This window comes from Verticillium nonalfalfae (genome assembly GCF_003724135.2).
Source record: "Verticillium nonalfalfae strain VnAa140/NRRL 66861 chromosome Unknown scaffold_35, whole genome shotgun sequence".
Taxonomy (NCBI): domain Eukaryota; kingdom Fungi; phylum Ascomycota; class Sordariomycetes; order Glomerellales; family Plectosphaerellaceae; genus Verticillium; species Verticillium nonalfalfae.
The window spans coordinates 167238-191634 of NW_021167260.1; the positions used below are offsets into that span (position 1 = coordinate 167238).

General features: G+C 57.6%; 9 protein-coding genes across 9 annotated transcripts; 5 read left to right on the forward strand and 4 right to left on the reverse strand.

The window, feature by feature from the left end:
* Window positions 1–554: 554 nt before the first annotated feature.
* On the forward strand, window positions 555–983 carry D7B24_005597 (uncharacterized protein; the record flags this gene model as incomplete). The annotated part of the gene is made up of 1 exon (XM_028639747.1): window positions 555–983. The coding sequence occupies one exon, from the start codon at window positions 555–557 to the stop codon at window positions 981–983; it is 429 nt and encodes a 142-aa protein (XP_028495962.1).
* A 1347-nt stretch (window positions 984–2330) lies between these two features.
* Window positions 2331–3351, forward strand: D7B24_005598 (uncharacterized protein; the record flags this gene model as incomplete). Its single annotated transcript, XM_028639748.1, has 2 exons — window positions 2331–3205; window positions 3258–3351. 2 exons carry the CDS (start codon window positions 2331–2333, stop codon window positions 3349–3351), a joined length of 969 nt encoding a protein of 322 aa, XP_028495963.1.
* A 662-nt stretch (window positions 3352–4013) lies between these two features.
* ADH1 (alcohol dehydrogenase) lies at window positions 4014–5147 on the reverse strand (the record flags this gene model as incomplete). The annotated part of the gene is made up of 2 exons (XM_028639749.1): window positions 4014–5014; window positions 5090–5147. The coding sequence occupies 2 exons, from the start codon at window positions 5145–5147 to the stop codon at window positions 4014–4016; spliced, it is 1059 nt and encodes a 352-aa protein (XP_028495964.1).
* A 3781-nt stretch (window positions 5148–8928) lies between these two features.
* ARP3 (actin) lies at window positions 8929–10608 on the reverse strand (the record flags this gene model as incomplete). Its single annotated transcript, XM_028639750.1, has 7 exons — window positions 8929–8994; window positions 9048–9881; window positions 9931–10017; window positions 10066–10112; window positions 10163–10390; window positions 10453–10475; window positions 10574–10608. The coding sequence occupies 7 exons, from the start codon at window positions 10606–10608 to the stop codon at window positions 8929–8931; spliced, it is 1320 nt and encodes a 439-aa protein (XP_028495965.1).
* Window positions 10609–12083: 1475 nt separating this feature from the next.
* On the forward strand, window positions 12084–14279 carry D7B24_005601 (uncharacterized protein; the record flags this gene model as incomplete). Its single annotated transcript, XM_028639751.1, has 4 exons — window positions 12084–12622; window positions 12683–12882; window positions 12934–12951; window positions 13693–14279. The coding sequence occupies 4 exons, from the start codon at window positions 12084–12086 to the stop codon at window positions 14277–14279; spliced, it is 1344 nt and encodes a 447-aa protein (XP_028495966.1).
* A 436-nt stretch (window positions 14280–14715) lies between these two features.
* GTF2H3 (General transcription factor IIH subunit 3) lies at window positions 14716–15870 on the reverse strand (the record flags this gene model as incomplete). Its single annotated transcript, XM_028639752.1, has 1 exon — window positions 14716–15870. One exon carries the CDS (start codon window positions 15868–15870, stop codon window positions 14716–14718), a length of 1155 nt encoding a protein of 384 aa, XP_028495967.1.
* A 1383-nt stretch (window positions 15871–17253) lies between these two features.
* On the forward strand, window positions 17254–19442 carry D7B24_005603 (uncharacterized protein; the record flags this gene model as incomplete). The annotated part of the gene is made up of 2 exons (XM_028639753.1): window positions 17254–18055; window positions 18124–19442. The coding sequence occupies 2 exons, from the start codon at window positions 17254–17256 to the stop codon at window positions 19440–19442; spliced, it is 2121 nt and encodes a 706-aa protein (XP_028495968.1).
* A 484-nt stretch (window positions 19443–19926) lies between these two features.
* TRM2 (tRNA(m5U54)methyltransferase) lies at window positions 19927–21606 on the reverse strand (the record flags this gene model as incomplete). Its single annotated transcript, XM_028639754.1, has 1 exon — window positions 19927–21606. The coding sequence occupies one exon, from the start codon at window positions 21604–21606 to the stop codon at window positions 19927–19929; it is 1680 nt and encodes a 559-aa protein (XP_028495969.1).
* Window positions 21607–22249: 643 nt separating this feature from the next.
* D7B24_005605 (uncharacterized protein) lies at window positions 22250–24265 on the forward strand (the record flags this gene model as incomplete). The annotated part of the gene is made up of 6 exons (XM_028639755.1): window positions 22250–22253; window positions 22303–22487; window positions 22572–22835; window positions 22888–23050; window positions 23108–23156; window positions 23206–24265. 6 exons carry the CDS (start codon window positions 22250–22252, stop codon window positions 24263–24265), a joined length of 1725 nt encoding a protein of 574 aa, XP_028495970.1.
* Window positions 24266–24397: the final 132 nt, after the last annotated feature.

Below are 24397 nucleotides of genomic sequence, written 5' to 3' on the forward strand. Positions count from 1 at the left end.
TAGAGCTTGGCGATTAGAGTCGTGGGCGGCGTCCAGTGGCTTATCGCACCCCTTCTCTGATGCACCAATGAACGGCAAGACGTTTTGATTCAGCGCTTCTTCTGGGCTGAGATCCCTTAATCCAGATCTAGTGGTCTTGGGACATGTGCCAGTCGGCGGGCACACATGTGGATTTGGTTGCCGGCGACAAGGGGTCCCACCTGTACATGCAGCCACAAAACCCCCCCCCCCCCTACTCCAACGCCCGCGTCGGAGCTCAATGCCCGGAGCCATGTCCCGGGCCAAGATCCAGACCCTGACCCAAGACCAGAGGAATTACCTTGGTTGTTTGAAAAGGTGTGGTGTCTGGGATGCAAGGCGCGAGAGTACATAAAAGCCTGGAACCCCCCCTCTCCCTAAAATGTGTGGCAGCTTTTGAACCTTCCCAGTCGTTCGTCCTTGCCCTGCAGCCGTTGTCGAAGCGTACCTGTCTTTCTTTGAATGGTAGTCATCACTACTATCCGACCTCGACCTCTGAACCTTCAGCTCAACGATACACTCAACACATCACCACCATGTACGCCAACGAAAGCGAGAAGCCCCAGAGCTGGTGGAAGCGCCACTGCACCCCGCCCCCCGCAGCCAACAAGTCGGCCATGTGCCCCTGCACCGACTGCTTCAACGGCAATCCTCACAATGCGAGCCGCGCTCCTCCCGTCCCCATGGTGCCCTCGCGCGAGCGCCGCCAGGCCGCCGCCGCCCCGGCGACGAGGCCATCGCTCTCGCCGGCATCGACAAACTCGTCCACGTCGTCGTCATCGTCGTCGACCGTGACGCGCAACGTGCTCCGCAAGTCGCTGCTGCGCAAGGCGATACCCTCCGACCTCGAGCCCCTCTTCCAAGACGGCCACTCGACGACAAGCCTGCATTCGCAGATGCCCAGGCAGAGCGACGAGCTGTCGCTGGCGGGGTACGGATCCTTCGCGGCCAGGGAGGCGGTGTAAGACACACGACAAAACAGCGCCTTTACCGTTTGGACAACAGAAACGACAAAGAGCCGGGTGCGTGCCGCAGGAAAAGGGCGCGCCTCGTTTCTCTGAGGCAGTGAGAGATTCATGGAGGGGGAGGGGTTTGGCTTGGCATTGTCGAGCCGGTCGACCGGGCCTTTCCCCAGAAGGAAGGCGCTGGTCGAGATGGATTGCGAGAAACCCCCCTTCGCCCGTCTGTTGTTGGGCCCTTTTTCTTCCACCACCCCCACACGCAAGGGTGGGCTGGCGGATGGCCAAGGCTAGGCGTCTGGGGGGTCTGGGGTTTGGCGGGGGGAGGGGTTCAAGAGGTGGACTGGCGGCGGCGGTGCCTCTCTTTGGTTTTGCGTTTATTTTGCGGGTTCACACGCCATCACGAGGTCTCCGCCGAGTCTCTGGCTCATGCATACGGCAGGGATGAAAGCAAGGCAGATCAGGGACAAAAAAGGCTTGGGTTGCAGTGCCTTTGGGTCGTCGGGAAGTCTGCGGCTATCTGAGCTGGGCGCCCTCGAGATTGGGAAGGATGGCCGGTGATGGGGATCGCCGGCGAGAATCAGCTGAAGGGGACATGCCACGCTTCCCGTTCCCCAAGTCACACAAGTTTTTGGGGGGGCGCTTGTCAGGGGACACGCGGGGATGGCGGCTGGGTCCAGGCCTTGGGATTTTGGGGACGCTTGCCATTCAGCCGCAGGTCATTGACCTGGCCGCCTGTCATCCTGCTACAGAGCCTGGATTCGGTCGGCATGGATTTCCGGAGATGTGGTCTCTTTCCGGCTATCGGTTGTGAGTTGTTCAGCACCGGGAACCGTCTCCCGGAGAAACGAAATTCTTCAGGGCCCTTGGGAGGTCTCGGGGGTGGGCTTGGGGGCCTCGAGATCCCTGTAGCGTGTGTTGCGCGAACGGACCAACCCCCCGGCCAGCTGTCGTGGGGCAAACGTTATTCAGACGACCTTTTTTGAGCATCCTGTCATCATGTATATTTCTTTCTTCTATTTTCAGATACCCATAGACGCAAGAGAAAAAGTACCAATATTCTGTCACGGAGAGATCTGTAAAGCGTCCTCGTTGCCATTCTACACTCCCGTGTCCACCTTTTCCTGTCATGCACCAATTGCCATGACGTCACTTCGGCGTCGCATCTCATCATGCCTTCTGCCTTCCGCCTTCCGCCATCCACGGATCTGTCGCCTGCCCTGAGCTGCACATCGTGTGTTGAATGACTAACTGAAAAGTCTACCATGTAGAAAGACAGACACGTCAACTTGGGTGTTTATCATACTGCATCCAAGCCAAATTCCCAACAAAATTATCATCACCACCACCGCCATGCCAGACGTCGACCCCGCCATCATCGAAGCCCTCGGCCTCACCCCCGAGCACACCAAGATAACCTCCCACGGCGGCTCCGGCTTCTCCTCCACCTTCAAGCTGACCTCGACACTTAATGGCAAGCCGAAACGCTACTTCGTCAAGACCGGCACAGGCACCGCCTCAGAGGTCATGTTCCGCGGCGAGCACGCCTCCCTGAACGCCATCGCCGCCGCTGTCCCCAGCTTCTGCCCGCGCGCCCACGCCCACGGCGCCCTCGCCAACAGCCCTGACCGCTTCTTCCTCGCTACCGACTTTCTCGACCTCGGCGCCTCCCAGTCCATTGCAAGTTCAGGACTGTCCCTGGCGGCCAAGCTCGCAAAGCTGCACACGACGCCGGCGCCGACGCCGGATGGGTTTGACGCCCCTGTTTTCGGCTTCCCCGTGACGACGTGCTGCGGCGCCACGCCGCAGCACAACACGTTCAAGACGTCATGGGCGGACTTTTACGCCGAGAACAGGCTGCGGGCCATCTGCCGCGCGGGTGTCAAGGCCAACGGGGCCGACGCCGAGCTCGAGGAGGCTGTGGAGAAGGTTGCTGGCGTCGTCACGCCGCGGCTGGTGGGCGAGAAGACGATCGGGCCCATCACGCCCGTTGTCGTGCATGGCGATCTCTGGAGCGGGAACCACGGCACGGGACGGATCGATGGGCAGGGACGCGCCGAGGAGGTCGTCTTTGATGCGAGTGCCGTCTATGGGCACTCTGAATACGAACTGGGCATCATGCGCATGTTTGGCGGGTTTGGCGGCGCATTTTGGAACGAGTATGAGGAGCTTGTGCCCAAGGCGGAGCCAAAGGCCGAATGGGAAGATCGCGTCAAGTTGTACGAACTGTGAGTTTACCTGCCTACCGTGGTCGTGTCTACGTCTGCTGACGAAGAACAGATACCATCATCTTAATCACTATGCCATGTTCGGCGGGGGCTACCGTGGGGGGGCCATGTCCATTATGAAGAAGCTCATTTCGAAATATGGTTGAACAGATCATCTGTAGAAAATCAAGAAAACCCGGACTCAATCAACAATGACTTGGCCATGGTTATTGTTACGACAGGCATTCTACATTGTGTGTAGACGACACTGCGAGCGCAACACTCGGCGGACAACTGTGGTCAGCGCAATGCCAGCAGCTGATGACTTGGTGATTTCGGAGACCATCGATCAGTGACCAGAGCACAGATGCGAAGGATCGAGCGACGAGGCCGAGATCGCACGCCTGCGATGTACCAACGCAACGATGTCACGTCGACTTCGAACTGGTCTTTTGATTGAAGCATCAGCTTAGGTAGCATCAACATTATCGTGACGTCTTGCTGCCGACATGAGATCGACATGCCGCGCGGGGAAGCTTGCGCGGCACTTCGACCGCACACCCACAGCCGGGATGTGTCTGTGTCCACGACCCCCCGCCAGCAGGGCAAGTACCTTGTGAGAAGATGCTTTGGCCGCGCTCGTCGCTCGCTGGTTCACATGGTCACGACTCATCATGAAATCATCTTCGTAACAAAGTGCAAGTTCAATTTTGATCATGACAACGTCAGGGACCGACCCGCCCACAAACCGGTCGACTCGCTCGCCTCGCTCGCCTCAACTCCACGCCGTCCATTCACCCATGTTCCATCGCGTTCCCCAGAGAAAAAACTATTTGCTCGTGTCAATGACGTAGCGACCCGCAATCTTGCCCTCCTGCATCAGGTGGAACACTTCCTGCAGCTTGCTCATGCCCACCGTCTTGAACGGCGCCTTGATGAGCCCGCGGCGGAAGAAGTCGAGCGCCTCGGCCGTGTCGGCGCGGTTGCCGACATAGCTGCCGCGAATGGTGATCATGCGAATGACTGTGTCGAAGACGGGCGCCTTGAGGTAGGCGTTGGCCGGCAGACCGATGCAGACGACGGTGCCGCGGCTGCGGACGTACTCGCTCGCCTGCTGGAAGGGCTTCTCGGAGACGGCGACGAGCAGGACGGCGTGGGGGCCGAGGCCGTCAGGGGTCGCGGCCTTGACCTCGTCGACGAGGTTCTTGCTCGACGTGAAGTCGACGTACGTCTCGGCGCCGAGCTCGGCACACATCTTGCCCTTCTCGGCGCCGCCGTCAATGGCGATCGACTTGAGGCCCATGGCCTTGGCGTACTGCAGCGCCAGCGAGCCGAGGCCGCCGCCGGCGCCGACAATGGCGACCGACTGGCCCGGGCGCGCGCCCGACTCCTTGAGGCCCTTGTAGACGGTGATGCCTGCGCAGAGCACGGGCGCGACGGCCTCGAGGTCGCACTCCTTGGGGATGCGCGCCACGTGCGCCGCCTTGGCGATGGCGTACTGCTGGAACGAGCCGTCGACCGTGTAGCCCGAGAGCAGCGCCTTGGGGCACAGCGGCTCGTCGGCGTTGAGGCAGTGCGGGCACGCGAGGCAGGATCCGTTGAGCCACTTGACGCCGGCGTGGTCGCCAATCTCGACCTCGCTGACGAGCTCGCCGCGCGCGACGACGATGCCGGCGCCCTCGTGGCCACCGACCAGCGGCAGCTTCGTGTCGAGGGGCCAGTCGCCCATCATGGCGTGCAGGTCCGTGTGGCAGACGCCCGAGTACTTGATGTTGACGAGCACTTCATCGGGACCGGGCTTCTGGACGGGGATTTTCTTGTAGACCACGGCTGTGGCTCGTCAGTACACGATATCTGCGAAAGGAGGGAGTGAGCAGAAAGAGAGAGAGAGAGGTAGGGACGTACGACCACCGGTCTTCTCAATGACCTGAGCCCACTGCTCCGAGGGAATGTCTGCGCCCATGTTGGGTGGGGATGTGGATGTGAGGGGACGAGATGGAGACGTCGCAATGTTGGTACAGTGATGTAATGAGCTCGGTACAGCGTCAGATGTACTCGAGAAATGTTCTGAGAAGCTGTGAGGGGGGAGAGCGTCCGTTGGTTTTGGAAAGCTTCCCATTCGAAGTAGAAAGCACCAGGCACACGTTCTTATATAGAAACGCCATGCTCAATCCGTCAGCCCACACACACACACACACGCCCCGTTCACGGATGGGCGGCGCTGGCCCAAGTCATGGTGGGCAGTGACCAGCGCGAGGAGCTACCCCAACCGAAGTGGTGAGACTGCTTCATCATGATGCCTCGATAACCCCGAGAGAGCTCCTGTCGGGAACTGGAGACAAAAACGTACGATGCCGGCGGGCCAATGATCGGCGGCAGCGAACGCGAGCCGGGTTCGAGCTACTGCGGCGCCCTGCCCCGCTTGAGTTGCGCCCCCCAAGGTAGCTCATGCGTACAGCACGACCCGAATCCGTCGTCCTTGTCCCTTCTGCCCGATAGCCGCTACCCCTCAATCGAGGAAAGGCTCTGCTGCTGCTGGTGCTGCTGCGGCTGCGCGTGAGACATGAGCTCTGGGGAAAAGGGTAAGGCGCTCGGGTCCAGGGCGCCCGGACAATGGAGCCGCAGAAGCGCTCGGCCTGTCGCGATCGACACTAGGGACAAGGGAGCCATCGGCGAAATGTGGGAGGCAGAGATCCGACACCACAAGTCTCTTGTATGTTTGGTTCTGTTTCGTTCCCGGTCGGAACCAATGACGATTTCTCTGAGGCTTCCATGGGCTTCATGGCATCATGGCCGTTGTGCCTGGCGTGAGGCTGGGCGACGTACCGAGGTCATGGGATTCTGACAGGACCTGGGGCAACAGTAGCCGGCTGACGTTCACACCACGTTGGCGGGGATAGTACACAGAGCCGTACATGTTGGGCGTATTACTCGTTCAAGGATGCATTCGAGGCGATAGTTGAGCTGCGACTGCATTCGATGGTCGAGGTCAGATGCATGGTATGAAGTCGTCGCCTCTTGCACGTCAGCTGCCACTGTCTCGACTTGTCTCGTGTCGTTGTCGGTGTTGCCTGGAGGGTGTGAATACATTATCAAATCTGGCTTGCCAGTGGAGCTTACTGTTCAATTGTATAATGGAAAGGTCATCACGTGAAGGGGTACAGGACGTCGCAGGGTCGTGCTCAAGACGAGCCATAAGTGACGATACAGCGTGTCGGTGGGTTTCCTTGTTGGCCCGATTTACAAGGATAAATTTCACACGAGGAAGAAAAAGCAAGTAACGGAGGGCCAGATATGGTGTGGTAAGATTGTAGGCATCTTGTCTATGTGTTATTCTTCGAGAAACACCCATGTCTTTCGCACAAGACCACTGCTCTACTGGGCTGGTTGACCATCAGGGTGCTTAGGGTTGGTTGTCCCACGCTTCACGTGCACGGGATGGAATGGACTACCAGAATGAATGAAAATCGCAAGTACGACTAGTAACGAACATCATCCCCCAATCTTTACGGTGTTGTTAGTGAGTTCAAGGTGTGCCCAAAGCACGTTCATCCCCCAGACATGTTGGAACCACCAGCGCAGTGCCTTCCAGTCTCCTACCAAACCTTGCTCTCAGTTCCAAGCGCGGAAGTAAATAGTGACCAAGAGCATGGCTATGACTTTCGAAAAAGAGATGATATTTAGAAAGCTTGGCCTATATCACCCCTGACCTAGTGCCAGGCTTGTAGCAGGATACCTTTCAGAGTAGAGGTGCAAGCAGTGTTGGTAGAACAAACCGAGTGAACGGACCTAGAACCATGATTGGAACAAGCTGATAACCCAAGAAGACCATTGGTCGTAGTGACAAGAGACCCTATCGAATCAATAAACCTGCAGGCTCCTTTCCTCCAGAGCCATTGTCGACAAGGAAAGCCACACCCGGCAAGTTGACAATGCCTTTCCCGGGAGCTTCCATCTCGCTTTCGAACACGCCGTCACATCGGCCCCAAACCTTGCCATCTGGCCATCCAAGCGCACCATAGCAGACGCACTTGCTTCGAAGGCGTTCGGTCTACCCCGCTCCGTCAGCGGGAGCTGGCGAACGGCGCAAGTGGACAGCGGCCTAGGCGATTCGCATGACGCTGAGACATCCCGGTGACGCAAGCATGGTGCTGGGCTAGCAGAATGCGATGGGCTGGAGAAGGTCCACGTTGAGGCAGCATATCGGGGTGAGGGTTGGTGGATGCGGTGGAACCCCCGGCCGGCCTGTTGGATGGTGCTGGTTGCGGAAGCTGCCTGCTGTCGCCAGCAACGGTACAGGCGATTGTGGCGGTCGGCTTATCGGATGCGAGTCCATTGCTTCGGGCACGGCGCATCAGAGGCCTCGGCTCTTATCTACAAGTGCTGATGAAGGGTAAGTCTACAAGAAACAAGAGTCACAGCGAGGCTTGCACGGCTTCGCCGGGACAGAATCGGATCAGATGATGTTGACCCAACGATGGATTCGTGAGCTGCCTGCTCCCCGCCCTGCCGGGAGCTACAGTGGATCTATGGCGTGGCACTATTACCGGAATAGGTCTGCGTCTGGGCTGTGGCAGGTAGCTAGGTACACCACACGAGGTCTCGATGTGAGCAAAAGTACAGCACCCAATGACTAGAATTACGAAACTTGATCAGCTCGATGCCCGACAGCCAAGCTTTTGACGCCGTCGGTCATGGTGCTTGATCCCTGGGCTGTCCCTAGAGGATGCTTCTCAAAAACGACTTCGAACACAACACAACGAGAGCGTACCGCACGCCCACCCTGGCATGCAGCTCAGGACGTTACAGAAAATCGTCCCATTGCCCACTCGTATGGCCTCACACTCCTTGCCCCAACACCAATCATTCACGTCCCGTCCGTCCGTGGTAAACGTGCAGGACCCCACGACGCATTTGACCAGCTCGATCTTCCACGAGATCGTGACGAATCAGTCTCATGAGGGGTAGCTGACTCAGAGCAAGAGTGTCTCCCCTCTGGCCTTGCCCGTTGTTCCTCAGCACCAAGATAGCTTCATCTGATCCTTCAAGGCCACCCCAAAGCCCCCGCCAATCGGCCATGCCAGCCCCCAGATTCTCCCCACGTCTGCAGCAGCTACCTCGCCAACGCTCGCTCCCGTTGCTTGTCTCGCTCGAAGGGAACCCTCCTTCGGGCCACAATGCCCTTCAAGCCTTGTGATGCGGGAATGGCGCTACTCGACACCACACCCCGGATCTTCCTACCCCACAATCCTTTGAATAGCATGCCTCTAGGCGATCTCGCCTGATGGTAGTATACTATCAATCTCAAATGCACCAGCGGTTCCCCTGCTCATCCTGTCACACCTGAGGCGGGGGTAGCTCGCCCTGTGCCGAGCACTGCACCCAAGCAGCCTCGTCGTCAGCCGCACATCCGACGACAGCAACAGGGATATTCATGGGCGAGCGGAAGTCAAGGTGTCGGACGGAGGTATGAGGACTGACGCCCCTTCACATCTGCGCAGGGCCTGACAATTTGGCTACGGAACGAAACCGCAGCTGACGCTTACCGACCTACCTCCTCGCAGCCCAGATCCCTGCTTTCCGCTTCAACAACCGTCATCATCTGTCGTCCTCATTAGTACCTTCGACAACCATCATCACAAAGACACGCTAGATTCATGCCACCTCGAGGACGAAGAGTGAGATGCGAAAAGCTTTTGAAGAATTGCAATAGGCCCCTGCTATAAACACGAAACACCAACCGTCTAAGAACCGCCAGGGCCGCCCAGCAGCGCAAACCTCCTGACAATGCTCGGTCCGTATTCTTGGTACTGCCATGGATGTTAGCTCGGGTTTCTGGGGCACGCCAATTCTCATGTCCTACCTCCGCCTTGGTGTGGCAGTACGATCGGAACTCGGGTGTCTGGCCGAGTAGACTGCCACCGAACCAGGGACCGTGTCTTTGCCTCTTGTGCGTGATAACCTGAACGTCGAGACCGCCACTCTTGGCACCGCCGCTGCGCACCTCGCTGGCCTTGATGCGCGCGTCGACCAGCTGCTTGATGTCTCGCTGTAACCGGCGACCAAAGTCCTTGTACAGCGTGCTGCCGCCGGACAGGACGATGTTCTTGTACAGGCCCCTTCGAACATCGATCGGCGAGGACTGGATCACGCCATCGACAACGGTGGGCAGAGGCGTCAGGAAGTCGGAACTGTAAATCTCGGGGTTGAAGAAGATCTCAGGTGCGAGGAATCGTTCATAGCCGACATCGACCACGGTCTTGCGACCACCAGCCTGGAGAACGGGGTGCTGGATGAACCGAGTAGGGTCGCGATCGTATCGGGAGAACTCCTTGACAATATCAGGGCACACGTAGCAGTGCTCCTCCTTGATTTCTTGCGCCGTCTTGAGCGACGAGTCGGGTTCGCCTCGGTCTCGAAGAAGCGACTGGACGAAGTAGGTAATATCGCGGCCGGCGATGGGAATCGACTTGATCGACGATCCAATGACATAACCTTCGGCAACGGGAATGACGTGGGTCACACCGTCACCCGAGTCGATGACAGTACCGGTCAGCGAACGATCCTGCACTTTGGAGGATGTCCAAGACGCGGCGAGCGCAAGAACAGCCTGCACAGCGATGTACATGCCGGCGCAGTTAAAAGACTCGAAGAAGATTTCGGCCGTGTTCTCGCGGTTCTCGGGGGGGTTCAGAGGCTGTAAAGCTGTCAGAAACTCCCAACAATACGATTCAGAATGTACGGACTGGCTCGGTCAGGAGAAAGTAGTGGTCTTCGGGTTCAACACGAAGGTACTTGAAGATGGAGTTGGACCAGAATCGTTCCATGTGATCCTGCTCCTTGTCAGTGCCCATGTAGCCATTAGAGAGCTTCCAACATACCCAGTTCTCAATCTGGCCGTGGCGAATGGGATAGTGAAGCCCGTAGCCTGTCTTCTCGTCAGCACACAGCTGGGCCATTGTTCAGCAGGCCACTGACCTGGGCCTTGCGACGCGGCAATAGCGGCATCGCCAATGAAGAAGTCCAAGTCCTCGGTGCCGCGCTTCATGTTGAGGTGACCACCAGATCCCGCTCCACCAGTGAGGTATGACGGCTTGTTTGCGACGGCGGGACGGCCAGATCCGGAGCCTCCGCTACCGCCTGCGGGACCTTTGGTTGCGATGGCGGTCGGGAAGACGAAGGAGGGGGAGTCATTGCCGGCGAAACCTGCGGCGCAAGTCAGAAAAGTCGGGCTCGAGAGATATTCAGTGGGAATTCGAAGGTCGTACCAAGCTTCGAGAAGCCAGTGCCGCTGAGAGGGGGGTGTTAGCTCTGGCTGTTCCGTCTGGCGACGTCTACCTGGCCCAATGCGGGGCACCGGATGGCGATAGGATCAAGGCGTGGACTTACTTGTCCATGACAACGGCAGGAGTTTGGTTGGCCATGGCTGTAAATGTCGAGATGCACTCGCAATTGCTAGCTGGTGCGTGGCCTGAAGGAGAGGATGACCTCGGTCGGGAGAAGTGGTCGGAGCCGTGTCGAAGTGAAGTGCACGATTACGACGTCAAGGTGTGGATCGGGTTGTGTGCCTCGTCACGAACGAAAGGCAGCAGGAGTCCGGCCGTGCCAGCTTCCTTCCCAGGCGGCTGTGCATCAGACTAGAAGTGGGGTCTCCAGAGTGGGTGGTTGGGAAGCTCGCCAAGGTTCTCTATTGGCTGATGTTGTACAGTGCTGCAAGTGCCACACACGGTTCTTCAGTGAGGTTTCTCCCGCCTAGAACGACAAGTGAACGAAACATCCCGAGATGTTTATTTCTGTGACGTCTGTCTCGGGACACGAGTAATTCCAATCTTGAATTTCAAGTCTCGATCGGCCCTCGCGAATCGGCTCATAGGCCTTGCATGTGTCTTCGTTCTGTCATACTTTCAGAAAGTCATGGTAACTTGTCGCCGTCATGCTTGGATCCTGGGCTCCACTGACTTGAATTTACGACAGCTTACCGCTTAACAACAAGGACTATACGGCATGGCTCTTTCCGCGGCACACATGTCTTTGCATGAGGCCCCGAGTTTGAGAACTGGCGAAGATAAAAAGTGAACGTAGCTACAAATCGTCACGTGCTACTCGCCCAAGGCAGGACACTCCCCTCCCTTGGCTTTCACCTCCTGCCTCGCACTTGGCTTTCAACAGGCTGGGTGACGTATGTAGACCAGGCACCCCAGATTGAAGGTTGTCACAGAGCACTGCATGCCATTCAATAACCGGCAAGAGTAATCAGTCATCTGAGATACGTGCGTCAGCCCCTTCTGCGCCAGTACGGCATGCTTTCTACCTGGGAGACACCTCTTGGAGTCCAGTGTCCAACAACCTCCGCATATATCTTCTAATTATTTCTCCCACCTTGGGCTGTCCGACAACGAAATCCATATTGGCAGCCCCGCTCAAAAACAACTCCGAGTAGTTTATTACTCTGCATTCATTTATATCGACCGTCCCATGCCGGGCAAGTCACGTCTCAGTTTCGGTTTTGCAAGTCATAAACTACCGATTGGACGTTGTTTATGACTTTTCGAATGCCTTGCTGCTGTTACTATCAGCACCAGCCCGTTGTCAACATACGATTGCACACCGCAAAGACAGCCTAATTAGAGAGACAAGCCTACTAGACTTGCTCACCGCTGCATGCAGCATACCCAGTCAAGTCACCCGTCAAGCCTATCGACATAACGCTTGCCCGTCTGGCATAATGAGTGATCAGGCAGAGCAAGTCGAGGACAGATGGCCAAGTCACCCAGACAATAGCGCCTCGAATGTCAAGACTGGTTCCGGGCATCAGCCAATTAGATCACAAAGCGGCTCTAGCTGCGAAAGTTCCAGTCGACCTGTGGGAGATACAATAGACTGCGACCATACCGACCCGATGACTGACGACTCCAGCATACGGCCACGGCTTGCTGACCAGTCTTGCCGTTTAGACTCGTTTCAGGAGCCTTGTAGTATCAACGGCACGGCTACTCCAGAATCCTCTCCTGCCATCGACCAGCAAGCGATCCTTGAGGATACAGCCGTTCAGGGCCGGTCTAGTACTCGAGGAGACCTCCAACAGAGCTTCCTCGGATCTATCTTGAACAGCCGACACTTTCGACATGCAATACATCACGACCCGACGCCAACCCCAGTCAAGAATGCCGCTCTGCCGGTGGAGCGTATGCAAGATGAGTTGCCACGGATCACCGAAACCAGGAGTGAACAGCCGTCTTTACGCGTTAAAAGACCTCGAAAAGTCCAGTTGACTGCTGCCAACAGCTTAAAAAGCCCACCAGGAGGCACTGATGGCACTGTAGATCGGGTCTTAAGACGAGGGCAGCGCAGCAAATTTACGGGGGCTATATTCATCCACGCCGGCGCCGGGTTCCACAGCCATCAGAACGAGCGAGTTCACCTCGAAGCTTGTAATGAGTAAGCTTTCACCCTAATCTTTGTAGGACTGATCGAATTCGAACTGACGCCACGACCCAGCGCAGCAACTATGGGCATGAAGTTTCTCAGATCTGGTGCATCGGCTACTGAGGCTGTTGAAGCTGCTCTCCGTGTCCTAGAAGACAAAGAAATCACCAACGCTGGCTATGGCTCCAACCTGTCCATAGAGGGAACAGTAGAGTGCGATGCCACTATTGTCGACTATCTTGGACGAAGTGGTGCGTGCGGAGCTGCGCCGAGTAAGTCAGGCTATGCCAAGTTGATATGGTAAATCGCTAATGCCTTTGCAGATGTTCGAAATCCTATTTGTTTAGCAAAGCTTATACTCGACAAAAGCAACCAACCTTTGACTTTAAGACGGGTTCCGCCAAACATCCTTGTCGGAGCAGGAGCCAAGGGGTTTGCCTCAGAGCATGGCATGCAGACGGTGCCCAATGACAGCTTGATTTCCAAAAATGCTCGGGATCGTTTCCTTCGATGGCAGGACGATCTCCTGCGAGCGGAAGAGAAGCTGAAGCAGGATGAGTCCTGTCGAGCTCAAGGCGCGAGTGATTCCGTCACTGACGTCGCTTCTTGCCTCCAGTATGAGACTGGATCGAATGTCGCAAGCGACCAAGCCCGTACCGGGAGTTCTCAGCAAAGAGATCATGCCAACGCAATCCTTACTGGTACATGGAACGAAGGCCAGCCCGACTCACCATACCGCGGTTCTCCGGCCCTTGAAAAAGCCCATGGCCAGTTTTCGATTCCTTCAGTTCCTGGCCATGGTCTATCCCGTGTATCACCATCACCAGGCGAGAGGAGCCCTCTGAGTTATGTCGGCGCGACGCAGGGGGCGGCAACTTCTCCCAAACGCCATCACCCTGGTGCCAGTCCCGGAAATCCGCCTGTGCCATCTTCGCACCCCGCGCTTAGGGGACACCGCGATGGTGGGAGATCTCCGCAACCTTTGGTAGTGTTAGCTCAGATGGATGTTGGTCAGACAGCGACACGACTCCTCAATAGCCCTCGTGGTTCTAAGCGACCATTCCCCTTTCCACAGGATGCAGACGATGACTCACCGCCGCTGGACATGATCACTGACACTATTGGTGCCATCGCCATTGATGATGCAGGTCATATCGCCGCTGGCTCCTCGTCAGGCGGTATCGGCATGAAGCACTGCGGGCGGCTTGGTCCGGCCGCTTTGGTGGGCATTGGCACTGCCGTTGTTCCCAGCGATCCAAGCGATCCCGAAGGCATCTCCGTTGCAACCGTCACCAGCGGCACAGGTGAGCACATGGCGACCACCATGGCATCTCAGAGGTGCGCCGAGCGAATTTACAGCGGTACGCGTCGCGGTGTGCACGGCCGAGATGTTCAAGAAGACGACGAGGACCTCATTATGGAGTCCTTCATCTCCAATGATTTCATGGGACACCCAGGTGTCCGGAATTGCAACTCTGTGGGAGCGATTGGGGTCATGACGGTGAAGAAGACGCGCACTGGGTACTACCTCTATTTTGCACACAACACTGATTCCTTCGCGCTGGCTTCCATGGGCGGTGCCGACAAGGAGCCTCAATGTGTCATGTCCCGGCTTGGTAATACCGAGCAGGTGACCCGTGGGGCGCGCAAGATTTCTGTCGGAGGGTAGATCTGCGGATGGTGAATGATGAATGGGGCGATGTGTACACTACCTACCTTTGTCCAAACACTTTGGGCTTTCCCTAGACATTTCATTATCGTTACCCGAGCAAAAACAAGAATCCTACAAGAAGCACCACCAGATTTTGAATGCTGAACCACGGATCTGGAGACCATGCCAATTGTGTTGGACGGAATCTGTCCGTTATGCTATTCAAATTCATTATACAAGCTCCTCAGCCTACGCCATGTGGCATCTGAGTTATCCATCTATCATAAACGTCCCGAGGACCGCCGTGCCCCGACCTTGCTGAACTCGTACTCCTCCAATCTTACACTTCCTTCGCGGCATCCCTGACAGCCAGCCACGCCATGAGTACTGGCCTACAGATGAATTGTAGCTTGCAGCTCAACCTAAGAGCGCCAAGGACGAAACCTAGCAACGCTCAACGCATGGGTGTGCCGCCGGCCACGGGCGTCCCCGAGACCTCTCTGATGCTCCCGTTCGGCAGTAGCTGCTTCTTCCGCTTCTTCTTCTTCCGCGGTACGACGGCGGGCTTGGCGCCGTAGTGGCCGAGGGCGAGGTGGGTGCCACACGTCAGACAGTCGGCGCCCTCGGGAACGGAGCAGAAGATGCTGAGACAGACGGAGCAGACGAAGCCCGTGTCGATGACGCGGCCGTGGCAGAAGCAGGCGGCGCGGAAGTCGACGGTGTGGTGGGTCGGTGGCACGAGAGCGGCGCGGGCGCGGGTATCGGCGACTGCGAGGCCAAAGGTCAGGTAGGCGAGCAGACCCAGCGGGGAGGGCGGCTCGAGAAAGGTGCCGTTTGTGATGTGAGACGCCTGCTGGAGGAAGGACGAGGAGGAGGCGGACTTGTGGGGGTCGTTTGGGTCCGTCGTTTGGGTGGCCGCCGTCTGTTTCGCCGTGGCCGGCGAGAGGGAAAGGACGTCGATGGGGATGGAGGCGTGGGCTGCTGCGAAGACGGCGTTCATGGTGGATATGTATTGTGAGGGATCCGAGTCGGAGACGGAGACGACGAGGATGTGGGAGGAGAGGCCTGGCGCGGCGGTCGTCATGGGTTTGGCCGTGTCGGAGGAGAGGGAGGCTGTGTAGGAGAGGTTGACCTTGTTGATGTGCGCGAGGGCGAGGGTCAGGGCGCCGGAAAGCTGTGTCGTCGTGCAGTCTAGGTCGGCTTCGGTGGTCTCGTCAAGGAGCTTCTTCAGGCTGCGCAGGACGGCATCTTCGACTTGGGCAAACTGTGTGAACTTATTCGCAGAGGGGACCTTCGCCTTCTTCGGTGGCGCATCGCTCATGGCGACATCGCCGTCTGTCGAGGGCGTGTTCGAGGGTTCGGACTTCGTTGGGTAGAGCCATACTGCGCGGTTCGTATGGGAGGCGATGACGGCGACTTGGTTGGTGTTGCTGAAGGCAAGGTTGGCGTTGAGGTAGATGAGAACATTGGAGAGAGCCTTGGAGATGGGGAGGACGTCGGACAGGGCACTCCAGGCTCGAGGATTGACATCGAGAATGACAGTGCACAAAGAAGCCGTCTCTCCCGTGTTTGCCACCTCGTAATGGTCTGAGGCATCGATCTGGTTCATTGTGGGCGAGGCTGCAGGTGGCCCTGGTTGGAGCCTTGTTACCGAAGTTGCATGGACATAGGGTCGTGAACACGGCACTACTGGGCCTACGGAGAGTGGAAGAACGAAATGCGAGACCCGGGAAAGGGATCTACAGGATTGATGACCTGCCAAATGCCCTTGTACGAATGCGGTTGGAGGTCGTGGACATGGGCACAGCAATTGCTGCCGACAGAGATTCACTTTACGAATGGAAGCATGTGGTGAGGTTTCGTAGTTGGTCCGTGCACATAGAAAGATAGATCATCGGCAGGTGCCAAGTGGGGAAAGACGCATGCTCATGGTTGATTCCCTTGTGTTGCCATGACGTCTTGGACGTAGGCACAAGGCAGGCTCTAGCCATCTACTGTCGATTTTGATGCACACTCGGGATGACCAAGCACAGATGTGGCCATATGGCTTCGTCCACTTCCTATCACACAAGAAGGACAATTTTGGATGTTCACCAATTATAGATCATCTGGAACCGATTTCTACAGCTCGGACGAGGGACGCTGACCTCGAGGGTCAGTGTGTTCCAGAAGCCTGAGCGAAGCCCTTCCGGCGGCGGATGTCGCGTCATGGTCAGTGACACTGCGCGTCTGAGGTACTTGTGGCCTCACCATTCTGCTGCCAGCAAACCAGGTACCAAGTGCACTTGATTGCAGGGGTTTAAAGACCTGAAGCGTCCTGGAGGCACTGCTAGCAGCGGCCCGGAAATAGCGCCCATGCACGTGATAGCCCTTGAGGCCTGTTACTTGGGTGCTAAGGTAGGGGACTAGAGGGGTCCTTGTCAGGGCTCCGTGGCAGGTTTGTTTGGGGCGACGGTGAAAGGCCCGATCAGCTGAAAGTGAGAGGCCAGGCAGGCGCGTGAAGTCCAGCACCTGCCCCTCTCATTGGATCATGCCCTGAGCAACGCCTCTTTTTGGAGCCACAGATAGCTTCGCGCGAAGTACCGTGCCATAACGTTCCATTTGTAAGTACCTCGAGATATGGGAGGCCCAGGCCAACGAGCTCCTTCCCAATCGTCTCGGACCCAACGTCCTATCTTGCCCTTTTTTTTTTGCCTACCTCCTACCTTAGGTACTTACTTGACAAGACACGAGCGCACCTTTTTTGTTCCTCACTCCTCCTCCCTCTTTCTCCCTTCATTTCCATGCCAATACCGTATCTCGAGTACCGAGACCTACCAGATAGGTCTGCGCTACATCGCTGTTGCTTCTCAGCCGCCTCCGTGTTTCCATAGTGCTGTGCTGCGCTACTTCCACACCAAATATTCGCCGCGCCCAGACCCCTCACTCACTTCCCAACCAACACCACCCCGCCACCACTATCTCACGCAATCCGAGCCGCCCGCCTCACGCCATGGCAGCTGTGTCCCAGGCTCTGCCGCCCAAGGTCGAGCAATCGAGGGAGGACGAGACGCTTCTCCTGCTTGCGCGATTAATGGAGGGAGGTCGTGAGGACGATGAAACCGTTCAGGATCTCGACCAGCTCACCAAGCTCCTGAACGACGACACGCAGCTTGCCGTCGTCGAGAAGAATGCCACGTCAATCTGCTCGCTTCTTGACGCTGAATGCGTCGACACAGTATTTTCTTACCTCGACATGAGGCAAGCAGACGTCGTTCGCGGTCATGCTGTCATGACGGTCGCCGCCTATCTCAAGGCCGCCGGCGACGAAGGAGGCGCCAAGCTATCCACCTTTTTCTTCGACAAAGTACGCCGCGGTACCTACGACGACTACATTGCGGCCTTCTGCGTTGCCGCCGCTGCTTTTCCCATCGCTCCGGATTTGACCGCATCCCTCTTCCTCAGCGAAGGCTTCCTCGGCACATTGGGTCCCTTGATGAGGCGCAAGTGGAAGAGCCGCAAAGTTGAGACAGCATGCCTTGAGATGCTGAACGCAGCCTGCATGAACTCGCAGTGTCGCGACGCCGTTCAGAAGTACTGCACCGAGTGGCTCGAGGAGGTCGTCGACCAGGATCCCAACGAGGTCGTCAAGGAGATGCAGCAGAACCCAGAGTATCTGTCCCAGGAGGGCTCCGTCACCATGCGCAGGCACTCTGAGGGCGTGCAGAACCTTGCCGCCGTCATTCTAGCCAAACTGAGAGTATGGTACCCCGAACGCTATGTTTCCGCATCGCCCTCGCAAGGCGATTTATCCAGTAAGATCTGACTGACTTCAGACTGAAGGCAGTGCCCTCGGCACCCTCGCTGAATGATCAGGGAAAAGAAGAGAGGATCACGCCGGCCATAACGACCATTGAAGAATTGTCCTCAAGGTTTACGGGAATGCTACTAAGCGACGACGATTATGGAACACAGCACTCGATTGAAGGTTTGGCTTATGCGTCGTTGCAGCCCAAGGTCAAGGAAGACTTGGTCCGCAACAAGGATTTCCTGAAAAAGCTCATTTCAACGCTGGCAGAAGCCCAGCCTAGGTCACCTCTGACATATGGCGCACTTAGCATCCTCGTCAACCTGACGAGGTACCAACCCAATCTCTCCGAGGAACAGAAGAAGATGCACCAGCTCAAGGCATACGCGAACGCCGCAGGCAAGATCGAAACCGAGCCCCTGAACGACGACACTCATGTTGCGGCACGCTGCAAGCTGGTCTTCGACGCCGGTGTCGTCCCAGTTCTCGTATCCCGCAGCAAGCTCGGCTCGCCGGCATCTCTTGCGCTTATGATAGCCATCATCAATTCGATCTCTGTCACAGCACCGCTGCGAGGCCAGATTGCCCAACAAGGCGCCGTCAAGCTCTTGTTGACTGCTTGGCTCACTCTTCCTGAGACGGAATCGGCGACTCGTCGCGTCGCAGCTCATGCACTCGCTCGCATCCTGATCAGCACTGATCCCAGTCTTGTATTTGGTGGCAATCGATCCCACCCACAAAGCTCAGCAGTACGGCCGTTGCTTTCTATCCTGGCTCCGGATGCAGCCGCTGAGACTCGCGACCTTTTGCCGACATTTGAGTCTCTCCTCGCTCTTACCAACCTCGCCTCCAACGATGGCGATTGTCGCCGTGCCATTGTTCGTTCCGCGTGGTCGGATATCGAGGAGTTGTTGCTCTCGTCGAAAACCTTGATTTCCAGAGCCGCGGTCGAACTTGTTTGCAATCTTGTTCAGGGACCAGAGGGAGCGACGCATTATGTCGATGGAAGCCCCCAGGCGAAGCAACGAATGCACATTCTGCTTGCACTGGCCGATGCTGAAGACGAGAAAACGCGAGTTGCGGCCGGTGGCGCTCTGGCGCAGCTCACGGGTCATGAGAATGTCGTTCGCGCCATCGTTGAACGCGAACGTGGAGTTGAAGTTGTGTTGGGCATGGTCGCAGACGAAAGCGAGAATGTGCGATATTGCGCCTGCCATGTCGTCTATCACATGGCAGCGACGGAGGGACGAGTTGGCGTGCTGGCACGTGAAAAGATCAATGCAGCAAACGGCTTGGAGGTTCTGAAGGAGGCGGCAAAGAAGAGCCGACGAGCAGATGTCGTTGAGATTGCTGTGGAGGCCCTGAAAGTGCTTCTCGAGGACGGTCGGTCATAATCGCGTTACAAAGGGCACACGCAGTGGGCATGACTTCACGATCCGTTTTATGACTTAAGACTACAGACAGTAGAACGTAACACGAAGAACATTCATACCTAGACGCTCCTTCATTATGGCTGAAGCAGTAGATGATTTTACCCCTTAGCCTTATCCTGAGGTAGCAGGCAGCTTCGCCGCCGTAGGACACGGGAGCTCTGTGCCACTTCAAAGCTGACTGAAGACCTGGTTGGCACCCTTCACAGTGCTCTCTTCTGGGTTCAACAATAAGTCGGGACACCACTTAGTGGAGCAGCTCCGAAGCCGGAAGGCGGGAACGTCCGATACGGGAACCACAGCAGCCGTGTCTCGAGCGCAATCTGCTCTGTCCAACGTCTCAATCGAGTCCCATCGTTCGTGACGTACTTCGGAAGGAAGAGCTTGACATTTGGTGCCTTTTTTTATTACAACCTGAACCTTTTTTTTTCTTACACGCCACGATCGGTTATGCATTCTCGACACGGTTCAGCACGGCCACGCCCTCGACGTGACCCGTCTGGGGGAAAAAGTCGAAGCCCCTCAGACTCTCAATCTCGTACCTCGTCCTCTTCTTCTGACCCTCCACCTCTCCGCGCACGAGGACACCAACGTCCCGTGCCTGCGTGTGCACGTTGCAGCTGACGTAGACGACGCGCCGCGGGCCGAAATCCAGCAGCTGGCCCAGGAAGCTGGCGTCGCAGCCCTTGCGCGGCGGGTCGAGGATGACGACCGTCTCGTCGGGGTCGTACCTGACGTGCTTGAAGAGCTCGGGGGCGTCGGCGGCGAGAAAGGTGCACTGGTCCTCCGTGAAGCTGTTGAGCAGGGCGTTCTTGCGCGCCGAGGCGATCGAGTCGGCGGCAATGTCGATGCCCATGCTCGTCTTGAAGATGCCGGACAGCGTGATGGTGAAGAGGCCGGAGCCGGAGTAGGCGTCGATGAGATACCGGATGGGCTTCGCGCCGGGGGCCGCGGCGAGCGCGGCGGGCGGCAGCACGTGCTGGCGGACGTAGTCGGTGAAGGGCGACAGGATCGAGTTGTTGTTCTGGAAGAAGGAGCCGGCGGGGTTCGTGAAGAGGAAGTCGTCAATGTACTCCGAGGTCATGGCCTTGTTGTCGGTGGCGCACGTCTTGATGTCGGTGTAGGCGTCCGTGTCGACGCGCACGGCGCCCTCGGGCAGCGCGGCCGGCGGCTGCTCGTCGCCGCCCTTGGGGTAGCGCTTTGTGCTCTCGCGCAGGAGCAGGGTGGCGCCGTGGTTCCGGGTGGCGTATTCGCCCTCGATGCGCTCGCGCTCCTTCTTCATGCCGTTTCGCACGGCCTGCGTGCCGATGGGACAGTCCTCAATGTCGAGAACGGCGCGACGGCCCTTGACGTTGAAGCCGATGGGCGGCATTGTGGTGAACGGGGCCCTCTGCTTGCCCTTGCGCCAGCTGCCGGGGGGGCCGTCAAAGTGCGGCGTCAGCTTGGTGCGGTAGCCGTACTGCAGCGGGCTGCCAATGGTGTCGCCGATCGTGGGCACCAGTTCGGGGGCCAGCTGGGAGAAGTTCTTGAAAGCCTTGACGACGATGGAGCGCTTGTGCCGCAGTTGGTCGGCATAGTCGAGCATCTGGAACTGGCAGCCGGAGCACTGGGTGAAGTACTTGCAAGAGATACGAGAGTCGTCGCGCATGGGCGAGGGCGTGATGACGGAGAGGTAGTCGGTGGCGGTGTAGCCGTCCTCGAGAACATGGCGGACGACCTTGACACGGGCGACGTCGCCTGGCGCAACGAACGAGACGACGTAGATCTGAGGGTTGGATGAGCCGACTTGAACACCGAGGCCGTCACCCGTGGAAGAGAGTTCGAGGATTTCGACATCAATCTCGGACCACTGCTCGGGCAGGGGCGACGTCTCCTGCGCCGAAGTCGAAGGCGCCGACTCCTGGCGGGCCTTGACGAGGGCTTGAATATCAGCAAGCAGAACCTCCTCTGATGAGCCCTCCTTCATCGATCGTTCTCTCTTGGTCCTCTGCTTCTTGCCCTTTGCGCGAGACTGAAAAGCTGGCCGCTTGCCGTTGACATTTTGTGGCCGAGGTGGTGTCTGTGAGTGAGGCTGCGCTTGTGTCTGGATTTGCTCGGCCTGCTGCGAGGTCGTGATAGGCGACGCCATTATGCGAAATGCTGGTGAGAGTAGATGAGGCCGGCTCAGTAGTGGATGTCGAAGTGAAGGTGCAAACCGGGCGAGGAAACGCATGAGTATGCCCCGTCCGCAAGGCTGCTGATTTTAAGTTCGAATTGGTCCCTTCGATTGACCATTAGCATGCAGCGAAGAAAAGAACAACGTTCGGTCGTATTCTCAATGCTGGCAGAAGGTTAGAAAACTCATCGTGAAGATGTCGAGGTCCACATAAAGTCAATCTACGATTCTAAATAAACAGCACATCATTGGTTCGAATTGCCTGTGCGCAGGGATGGTTCATTGGCTGGAAAGAAAGGCGAATCGGCCAATGACATGCATCCTCCACAGTCACTTGAGCCGATCACTTGGTCCGGCTTATCGACCGGCGTCGGGTCAACTCCGATGCCCTCATCGGCCACATCCAAACTGGCAGCCATGTCTCGAGACTCTTTCCGCCTCTTGCTTGACTCAAGTCACAAACCTCCCCTTCCAGAGATTCTGGTTGCAGGAAAATCACGGGAAATCTCACGCCCACCGTTTGCAGCTCAGCGCCTCTCGCCGTCTTTCTCAGCTCCCTATCTTAAAAGCGGATCCGTTTATCAAGGGGCAAGAGTCACTGAGTCGAGACGGCGAAATGTGTATGTCACCCACTCGTCCAGAGGGATGCTGATTGACACCTGAATCTAGACTCTTTTGACTCCAAAATCCGGCCTCTATGGCTGCTCTACGGCTCCTTCATCTGGATGACTGGGTCCTCGGCCATCCCCTTCTCTTCTGATCAGGTCGTGCTCACAGCCCAAGATGGTGCTGGAGCCGTAGCGAGCGAGAACATGGAGTGTAGCAGGATCGGACGCGATCTCCTCCGCCAGGGTGTAAGTTTCCTGTCACGACGTTTCCTGTCACGGCGTTTTCTGTCACGGCGTGGCACGGATGGCATGCTGAACTGAACCTGTCAGGGCAACGCTATAGACGCCATGGTTGGCACGCAACTGTGCGTCGGCGTCACCTCCATGTACCACTCAGGCATCGGAGGCGGTGGTTTCGCTCTTGTCAGAACGGCGGATGGAAGATACGAGACCATCGACTTCAGGGAAACGGCGCCGGCCGCTGCGACCCAAGACATGTATAACGATGATGTACGTGCGAGCATCGAAGGTGGCCTGGCGGTTGGAGTCCCCAGCGAGCTGCGAGGGCTTGAGTACATGCATGAGAAATGGGGTGTAAGTTCCCCACAAGCCATTACTGCTGAGCTTCGCTGATAAGGACGCTCAGGATCTCGCCTGGGAGTCTGTCGTGATGCCTGCTTCTCACCTAGCTAGGGAAGGCTTTTCTGTGACAGCCGACATGAGTCGGTACATGGTGGCAGGGATGAAGGACGCGGGGAGAGACTTCCTCATTGATGAACCAAGCTGGGCTGAGGTCTTTGCACCGAACGGTGAGCCTCCTCGAAAATCCCAATCTGTGCACATGCTGACATTCAAATACTTTTCAGGAACGCTCCTCGGTGTGGGCGACACTATGTACAGAACACGACTTGCCGAGTGAGCCTCATCTACACGCTCTGTTCCACCACGAGTCTAACTGAAGCAGTACTCTCACCACAGTAGCAGAGAAGGGCGCATCGGCATTTTACACAGGCGAACTCGCCGCCTCGTTTGTGAAGACAGTCCGCGACGCAGACGGCATCATGACCCTAGAAGACCTCACCGCGTACCGCGCTGAGAGCCGCGAGCCCCTGTCGACGACGTTCCGCAACCACACTCTCTACACGACCGGCGCCCCCGCCAGCGGCGCCATAACGCTCAACATGCTCAAGACGATGGAACAGTATCCCCTGCCGCCGACGCCCGACACGAACCTCACAACGCACCGCTACAACGAAGCCATGCGCTTCGCCTACGGCGCGCGCTCCCTCCTCGGCGACCCGGACTTCGTCCGCGGCCTGGGCCCCTACGAGGCCTCCCTCATCGACGACGCGACAGCCGCCCACACCCGCGCCCGCATCTCCGACAACGAGACGCAACCCGTGGACCACTACGCTCCGCACGCCCTCTTCGTCCCCGACACGCACGGCACCTCGCACGTCGTCACGGCCGACAGCGCCGGCCGCGCCGTCTCCCTGACGTCGACGGTGAACCTCCTCTTCGGCGCCCTGCTCGTGGACCCGCGCACGGGCGTCGTCCTCAACAACGAGATGAACGACTTCTCCATCCCCGGCGTCCGCAACGCCTTTGGCTTCGAGCCGAGCCCCGCCAACTTCATCCGTCCCGGCAAGAGGTCCTTGTCGTCCATCACGCCCGTCATCGTCGAGGCGCCGGACGGTGGGCTGCGTGCCGTTGTCGGCGCCGCCGGCGGGTCGAGGATCGTCAGCGCCACGGCGCAGGTGCTCTGGCATGTGCTCGAGCACGGCATGACCATGACGGAGGCCGTGGCGGAGCCGAGGCTGCACGACCAGCTCATGCCGAATGAGGTGTGGCTGGAGTACACCTTCAACAACGAGACGGCCGCGAGCCTCGCGGACAAGGGACACCAGATCAAATGGGTCCGCGAGGGGCTCAGTGCTGTCCAGGGGATCACGGTGCTGGGAAGCGGCAAGTTTGAGGCGGCGAGCGAGCCACGGCAGAAGAACAGCGGTGGGTTGACTGCATGATGGAAAGAGAGGGTATTGCAACGTGGCAAGACTATAGACATGTCATAGAGCGCATCATCAACATACGAGAGCCATTTGATTTCATTCGTTTCTTGTCCGCTACCAAAAGGGAAGGGGTATCGTTGAAGTCTA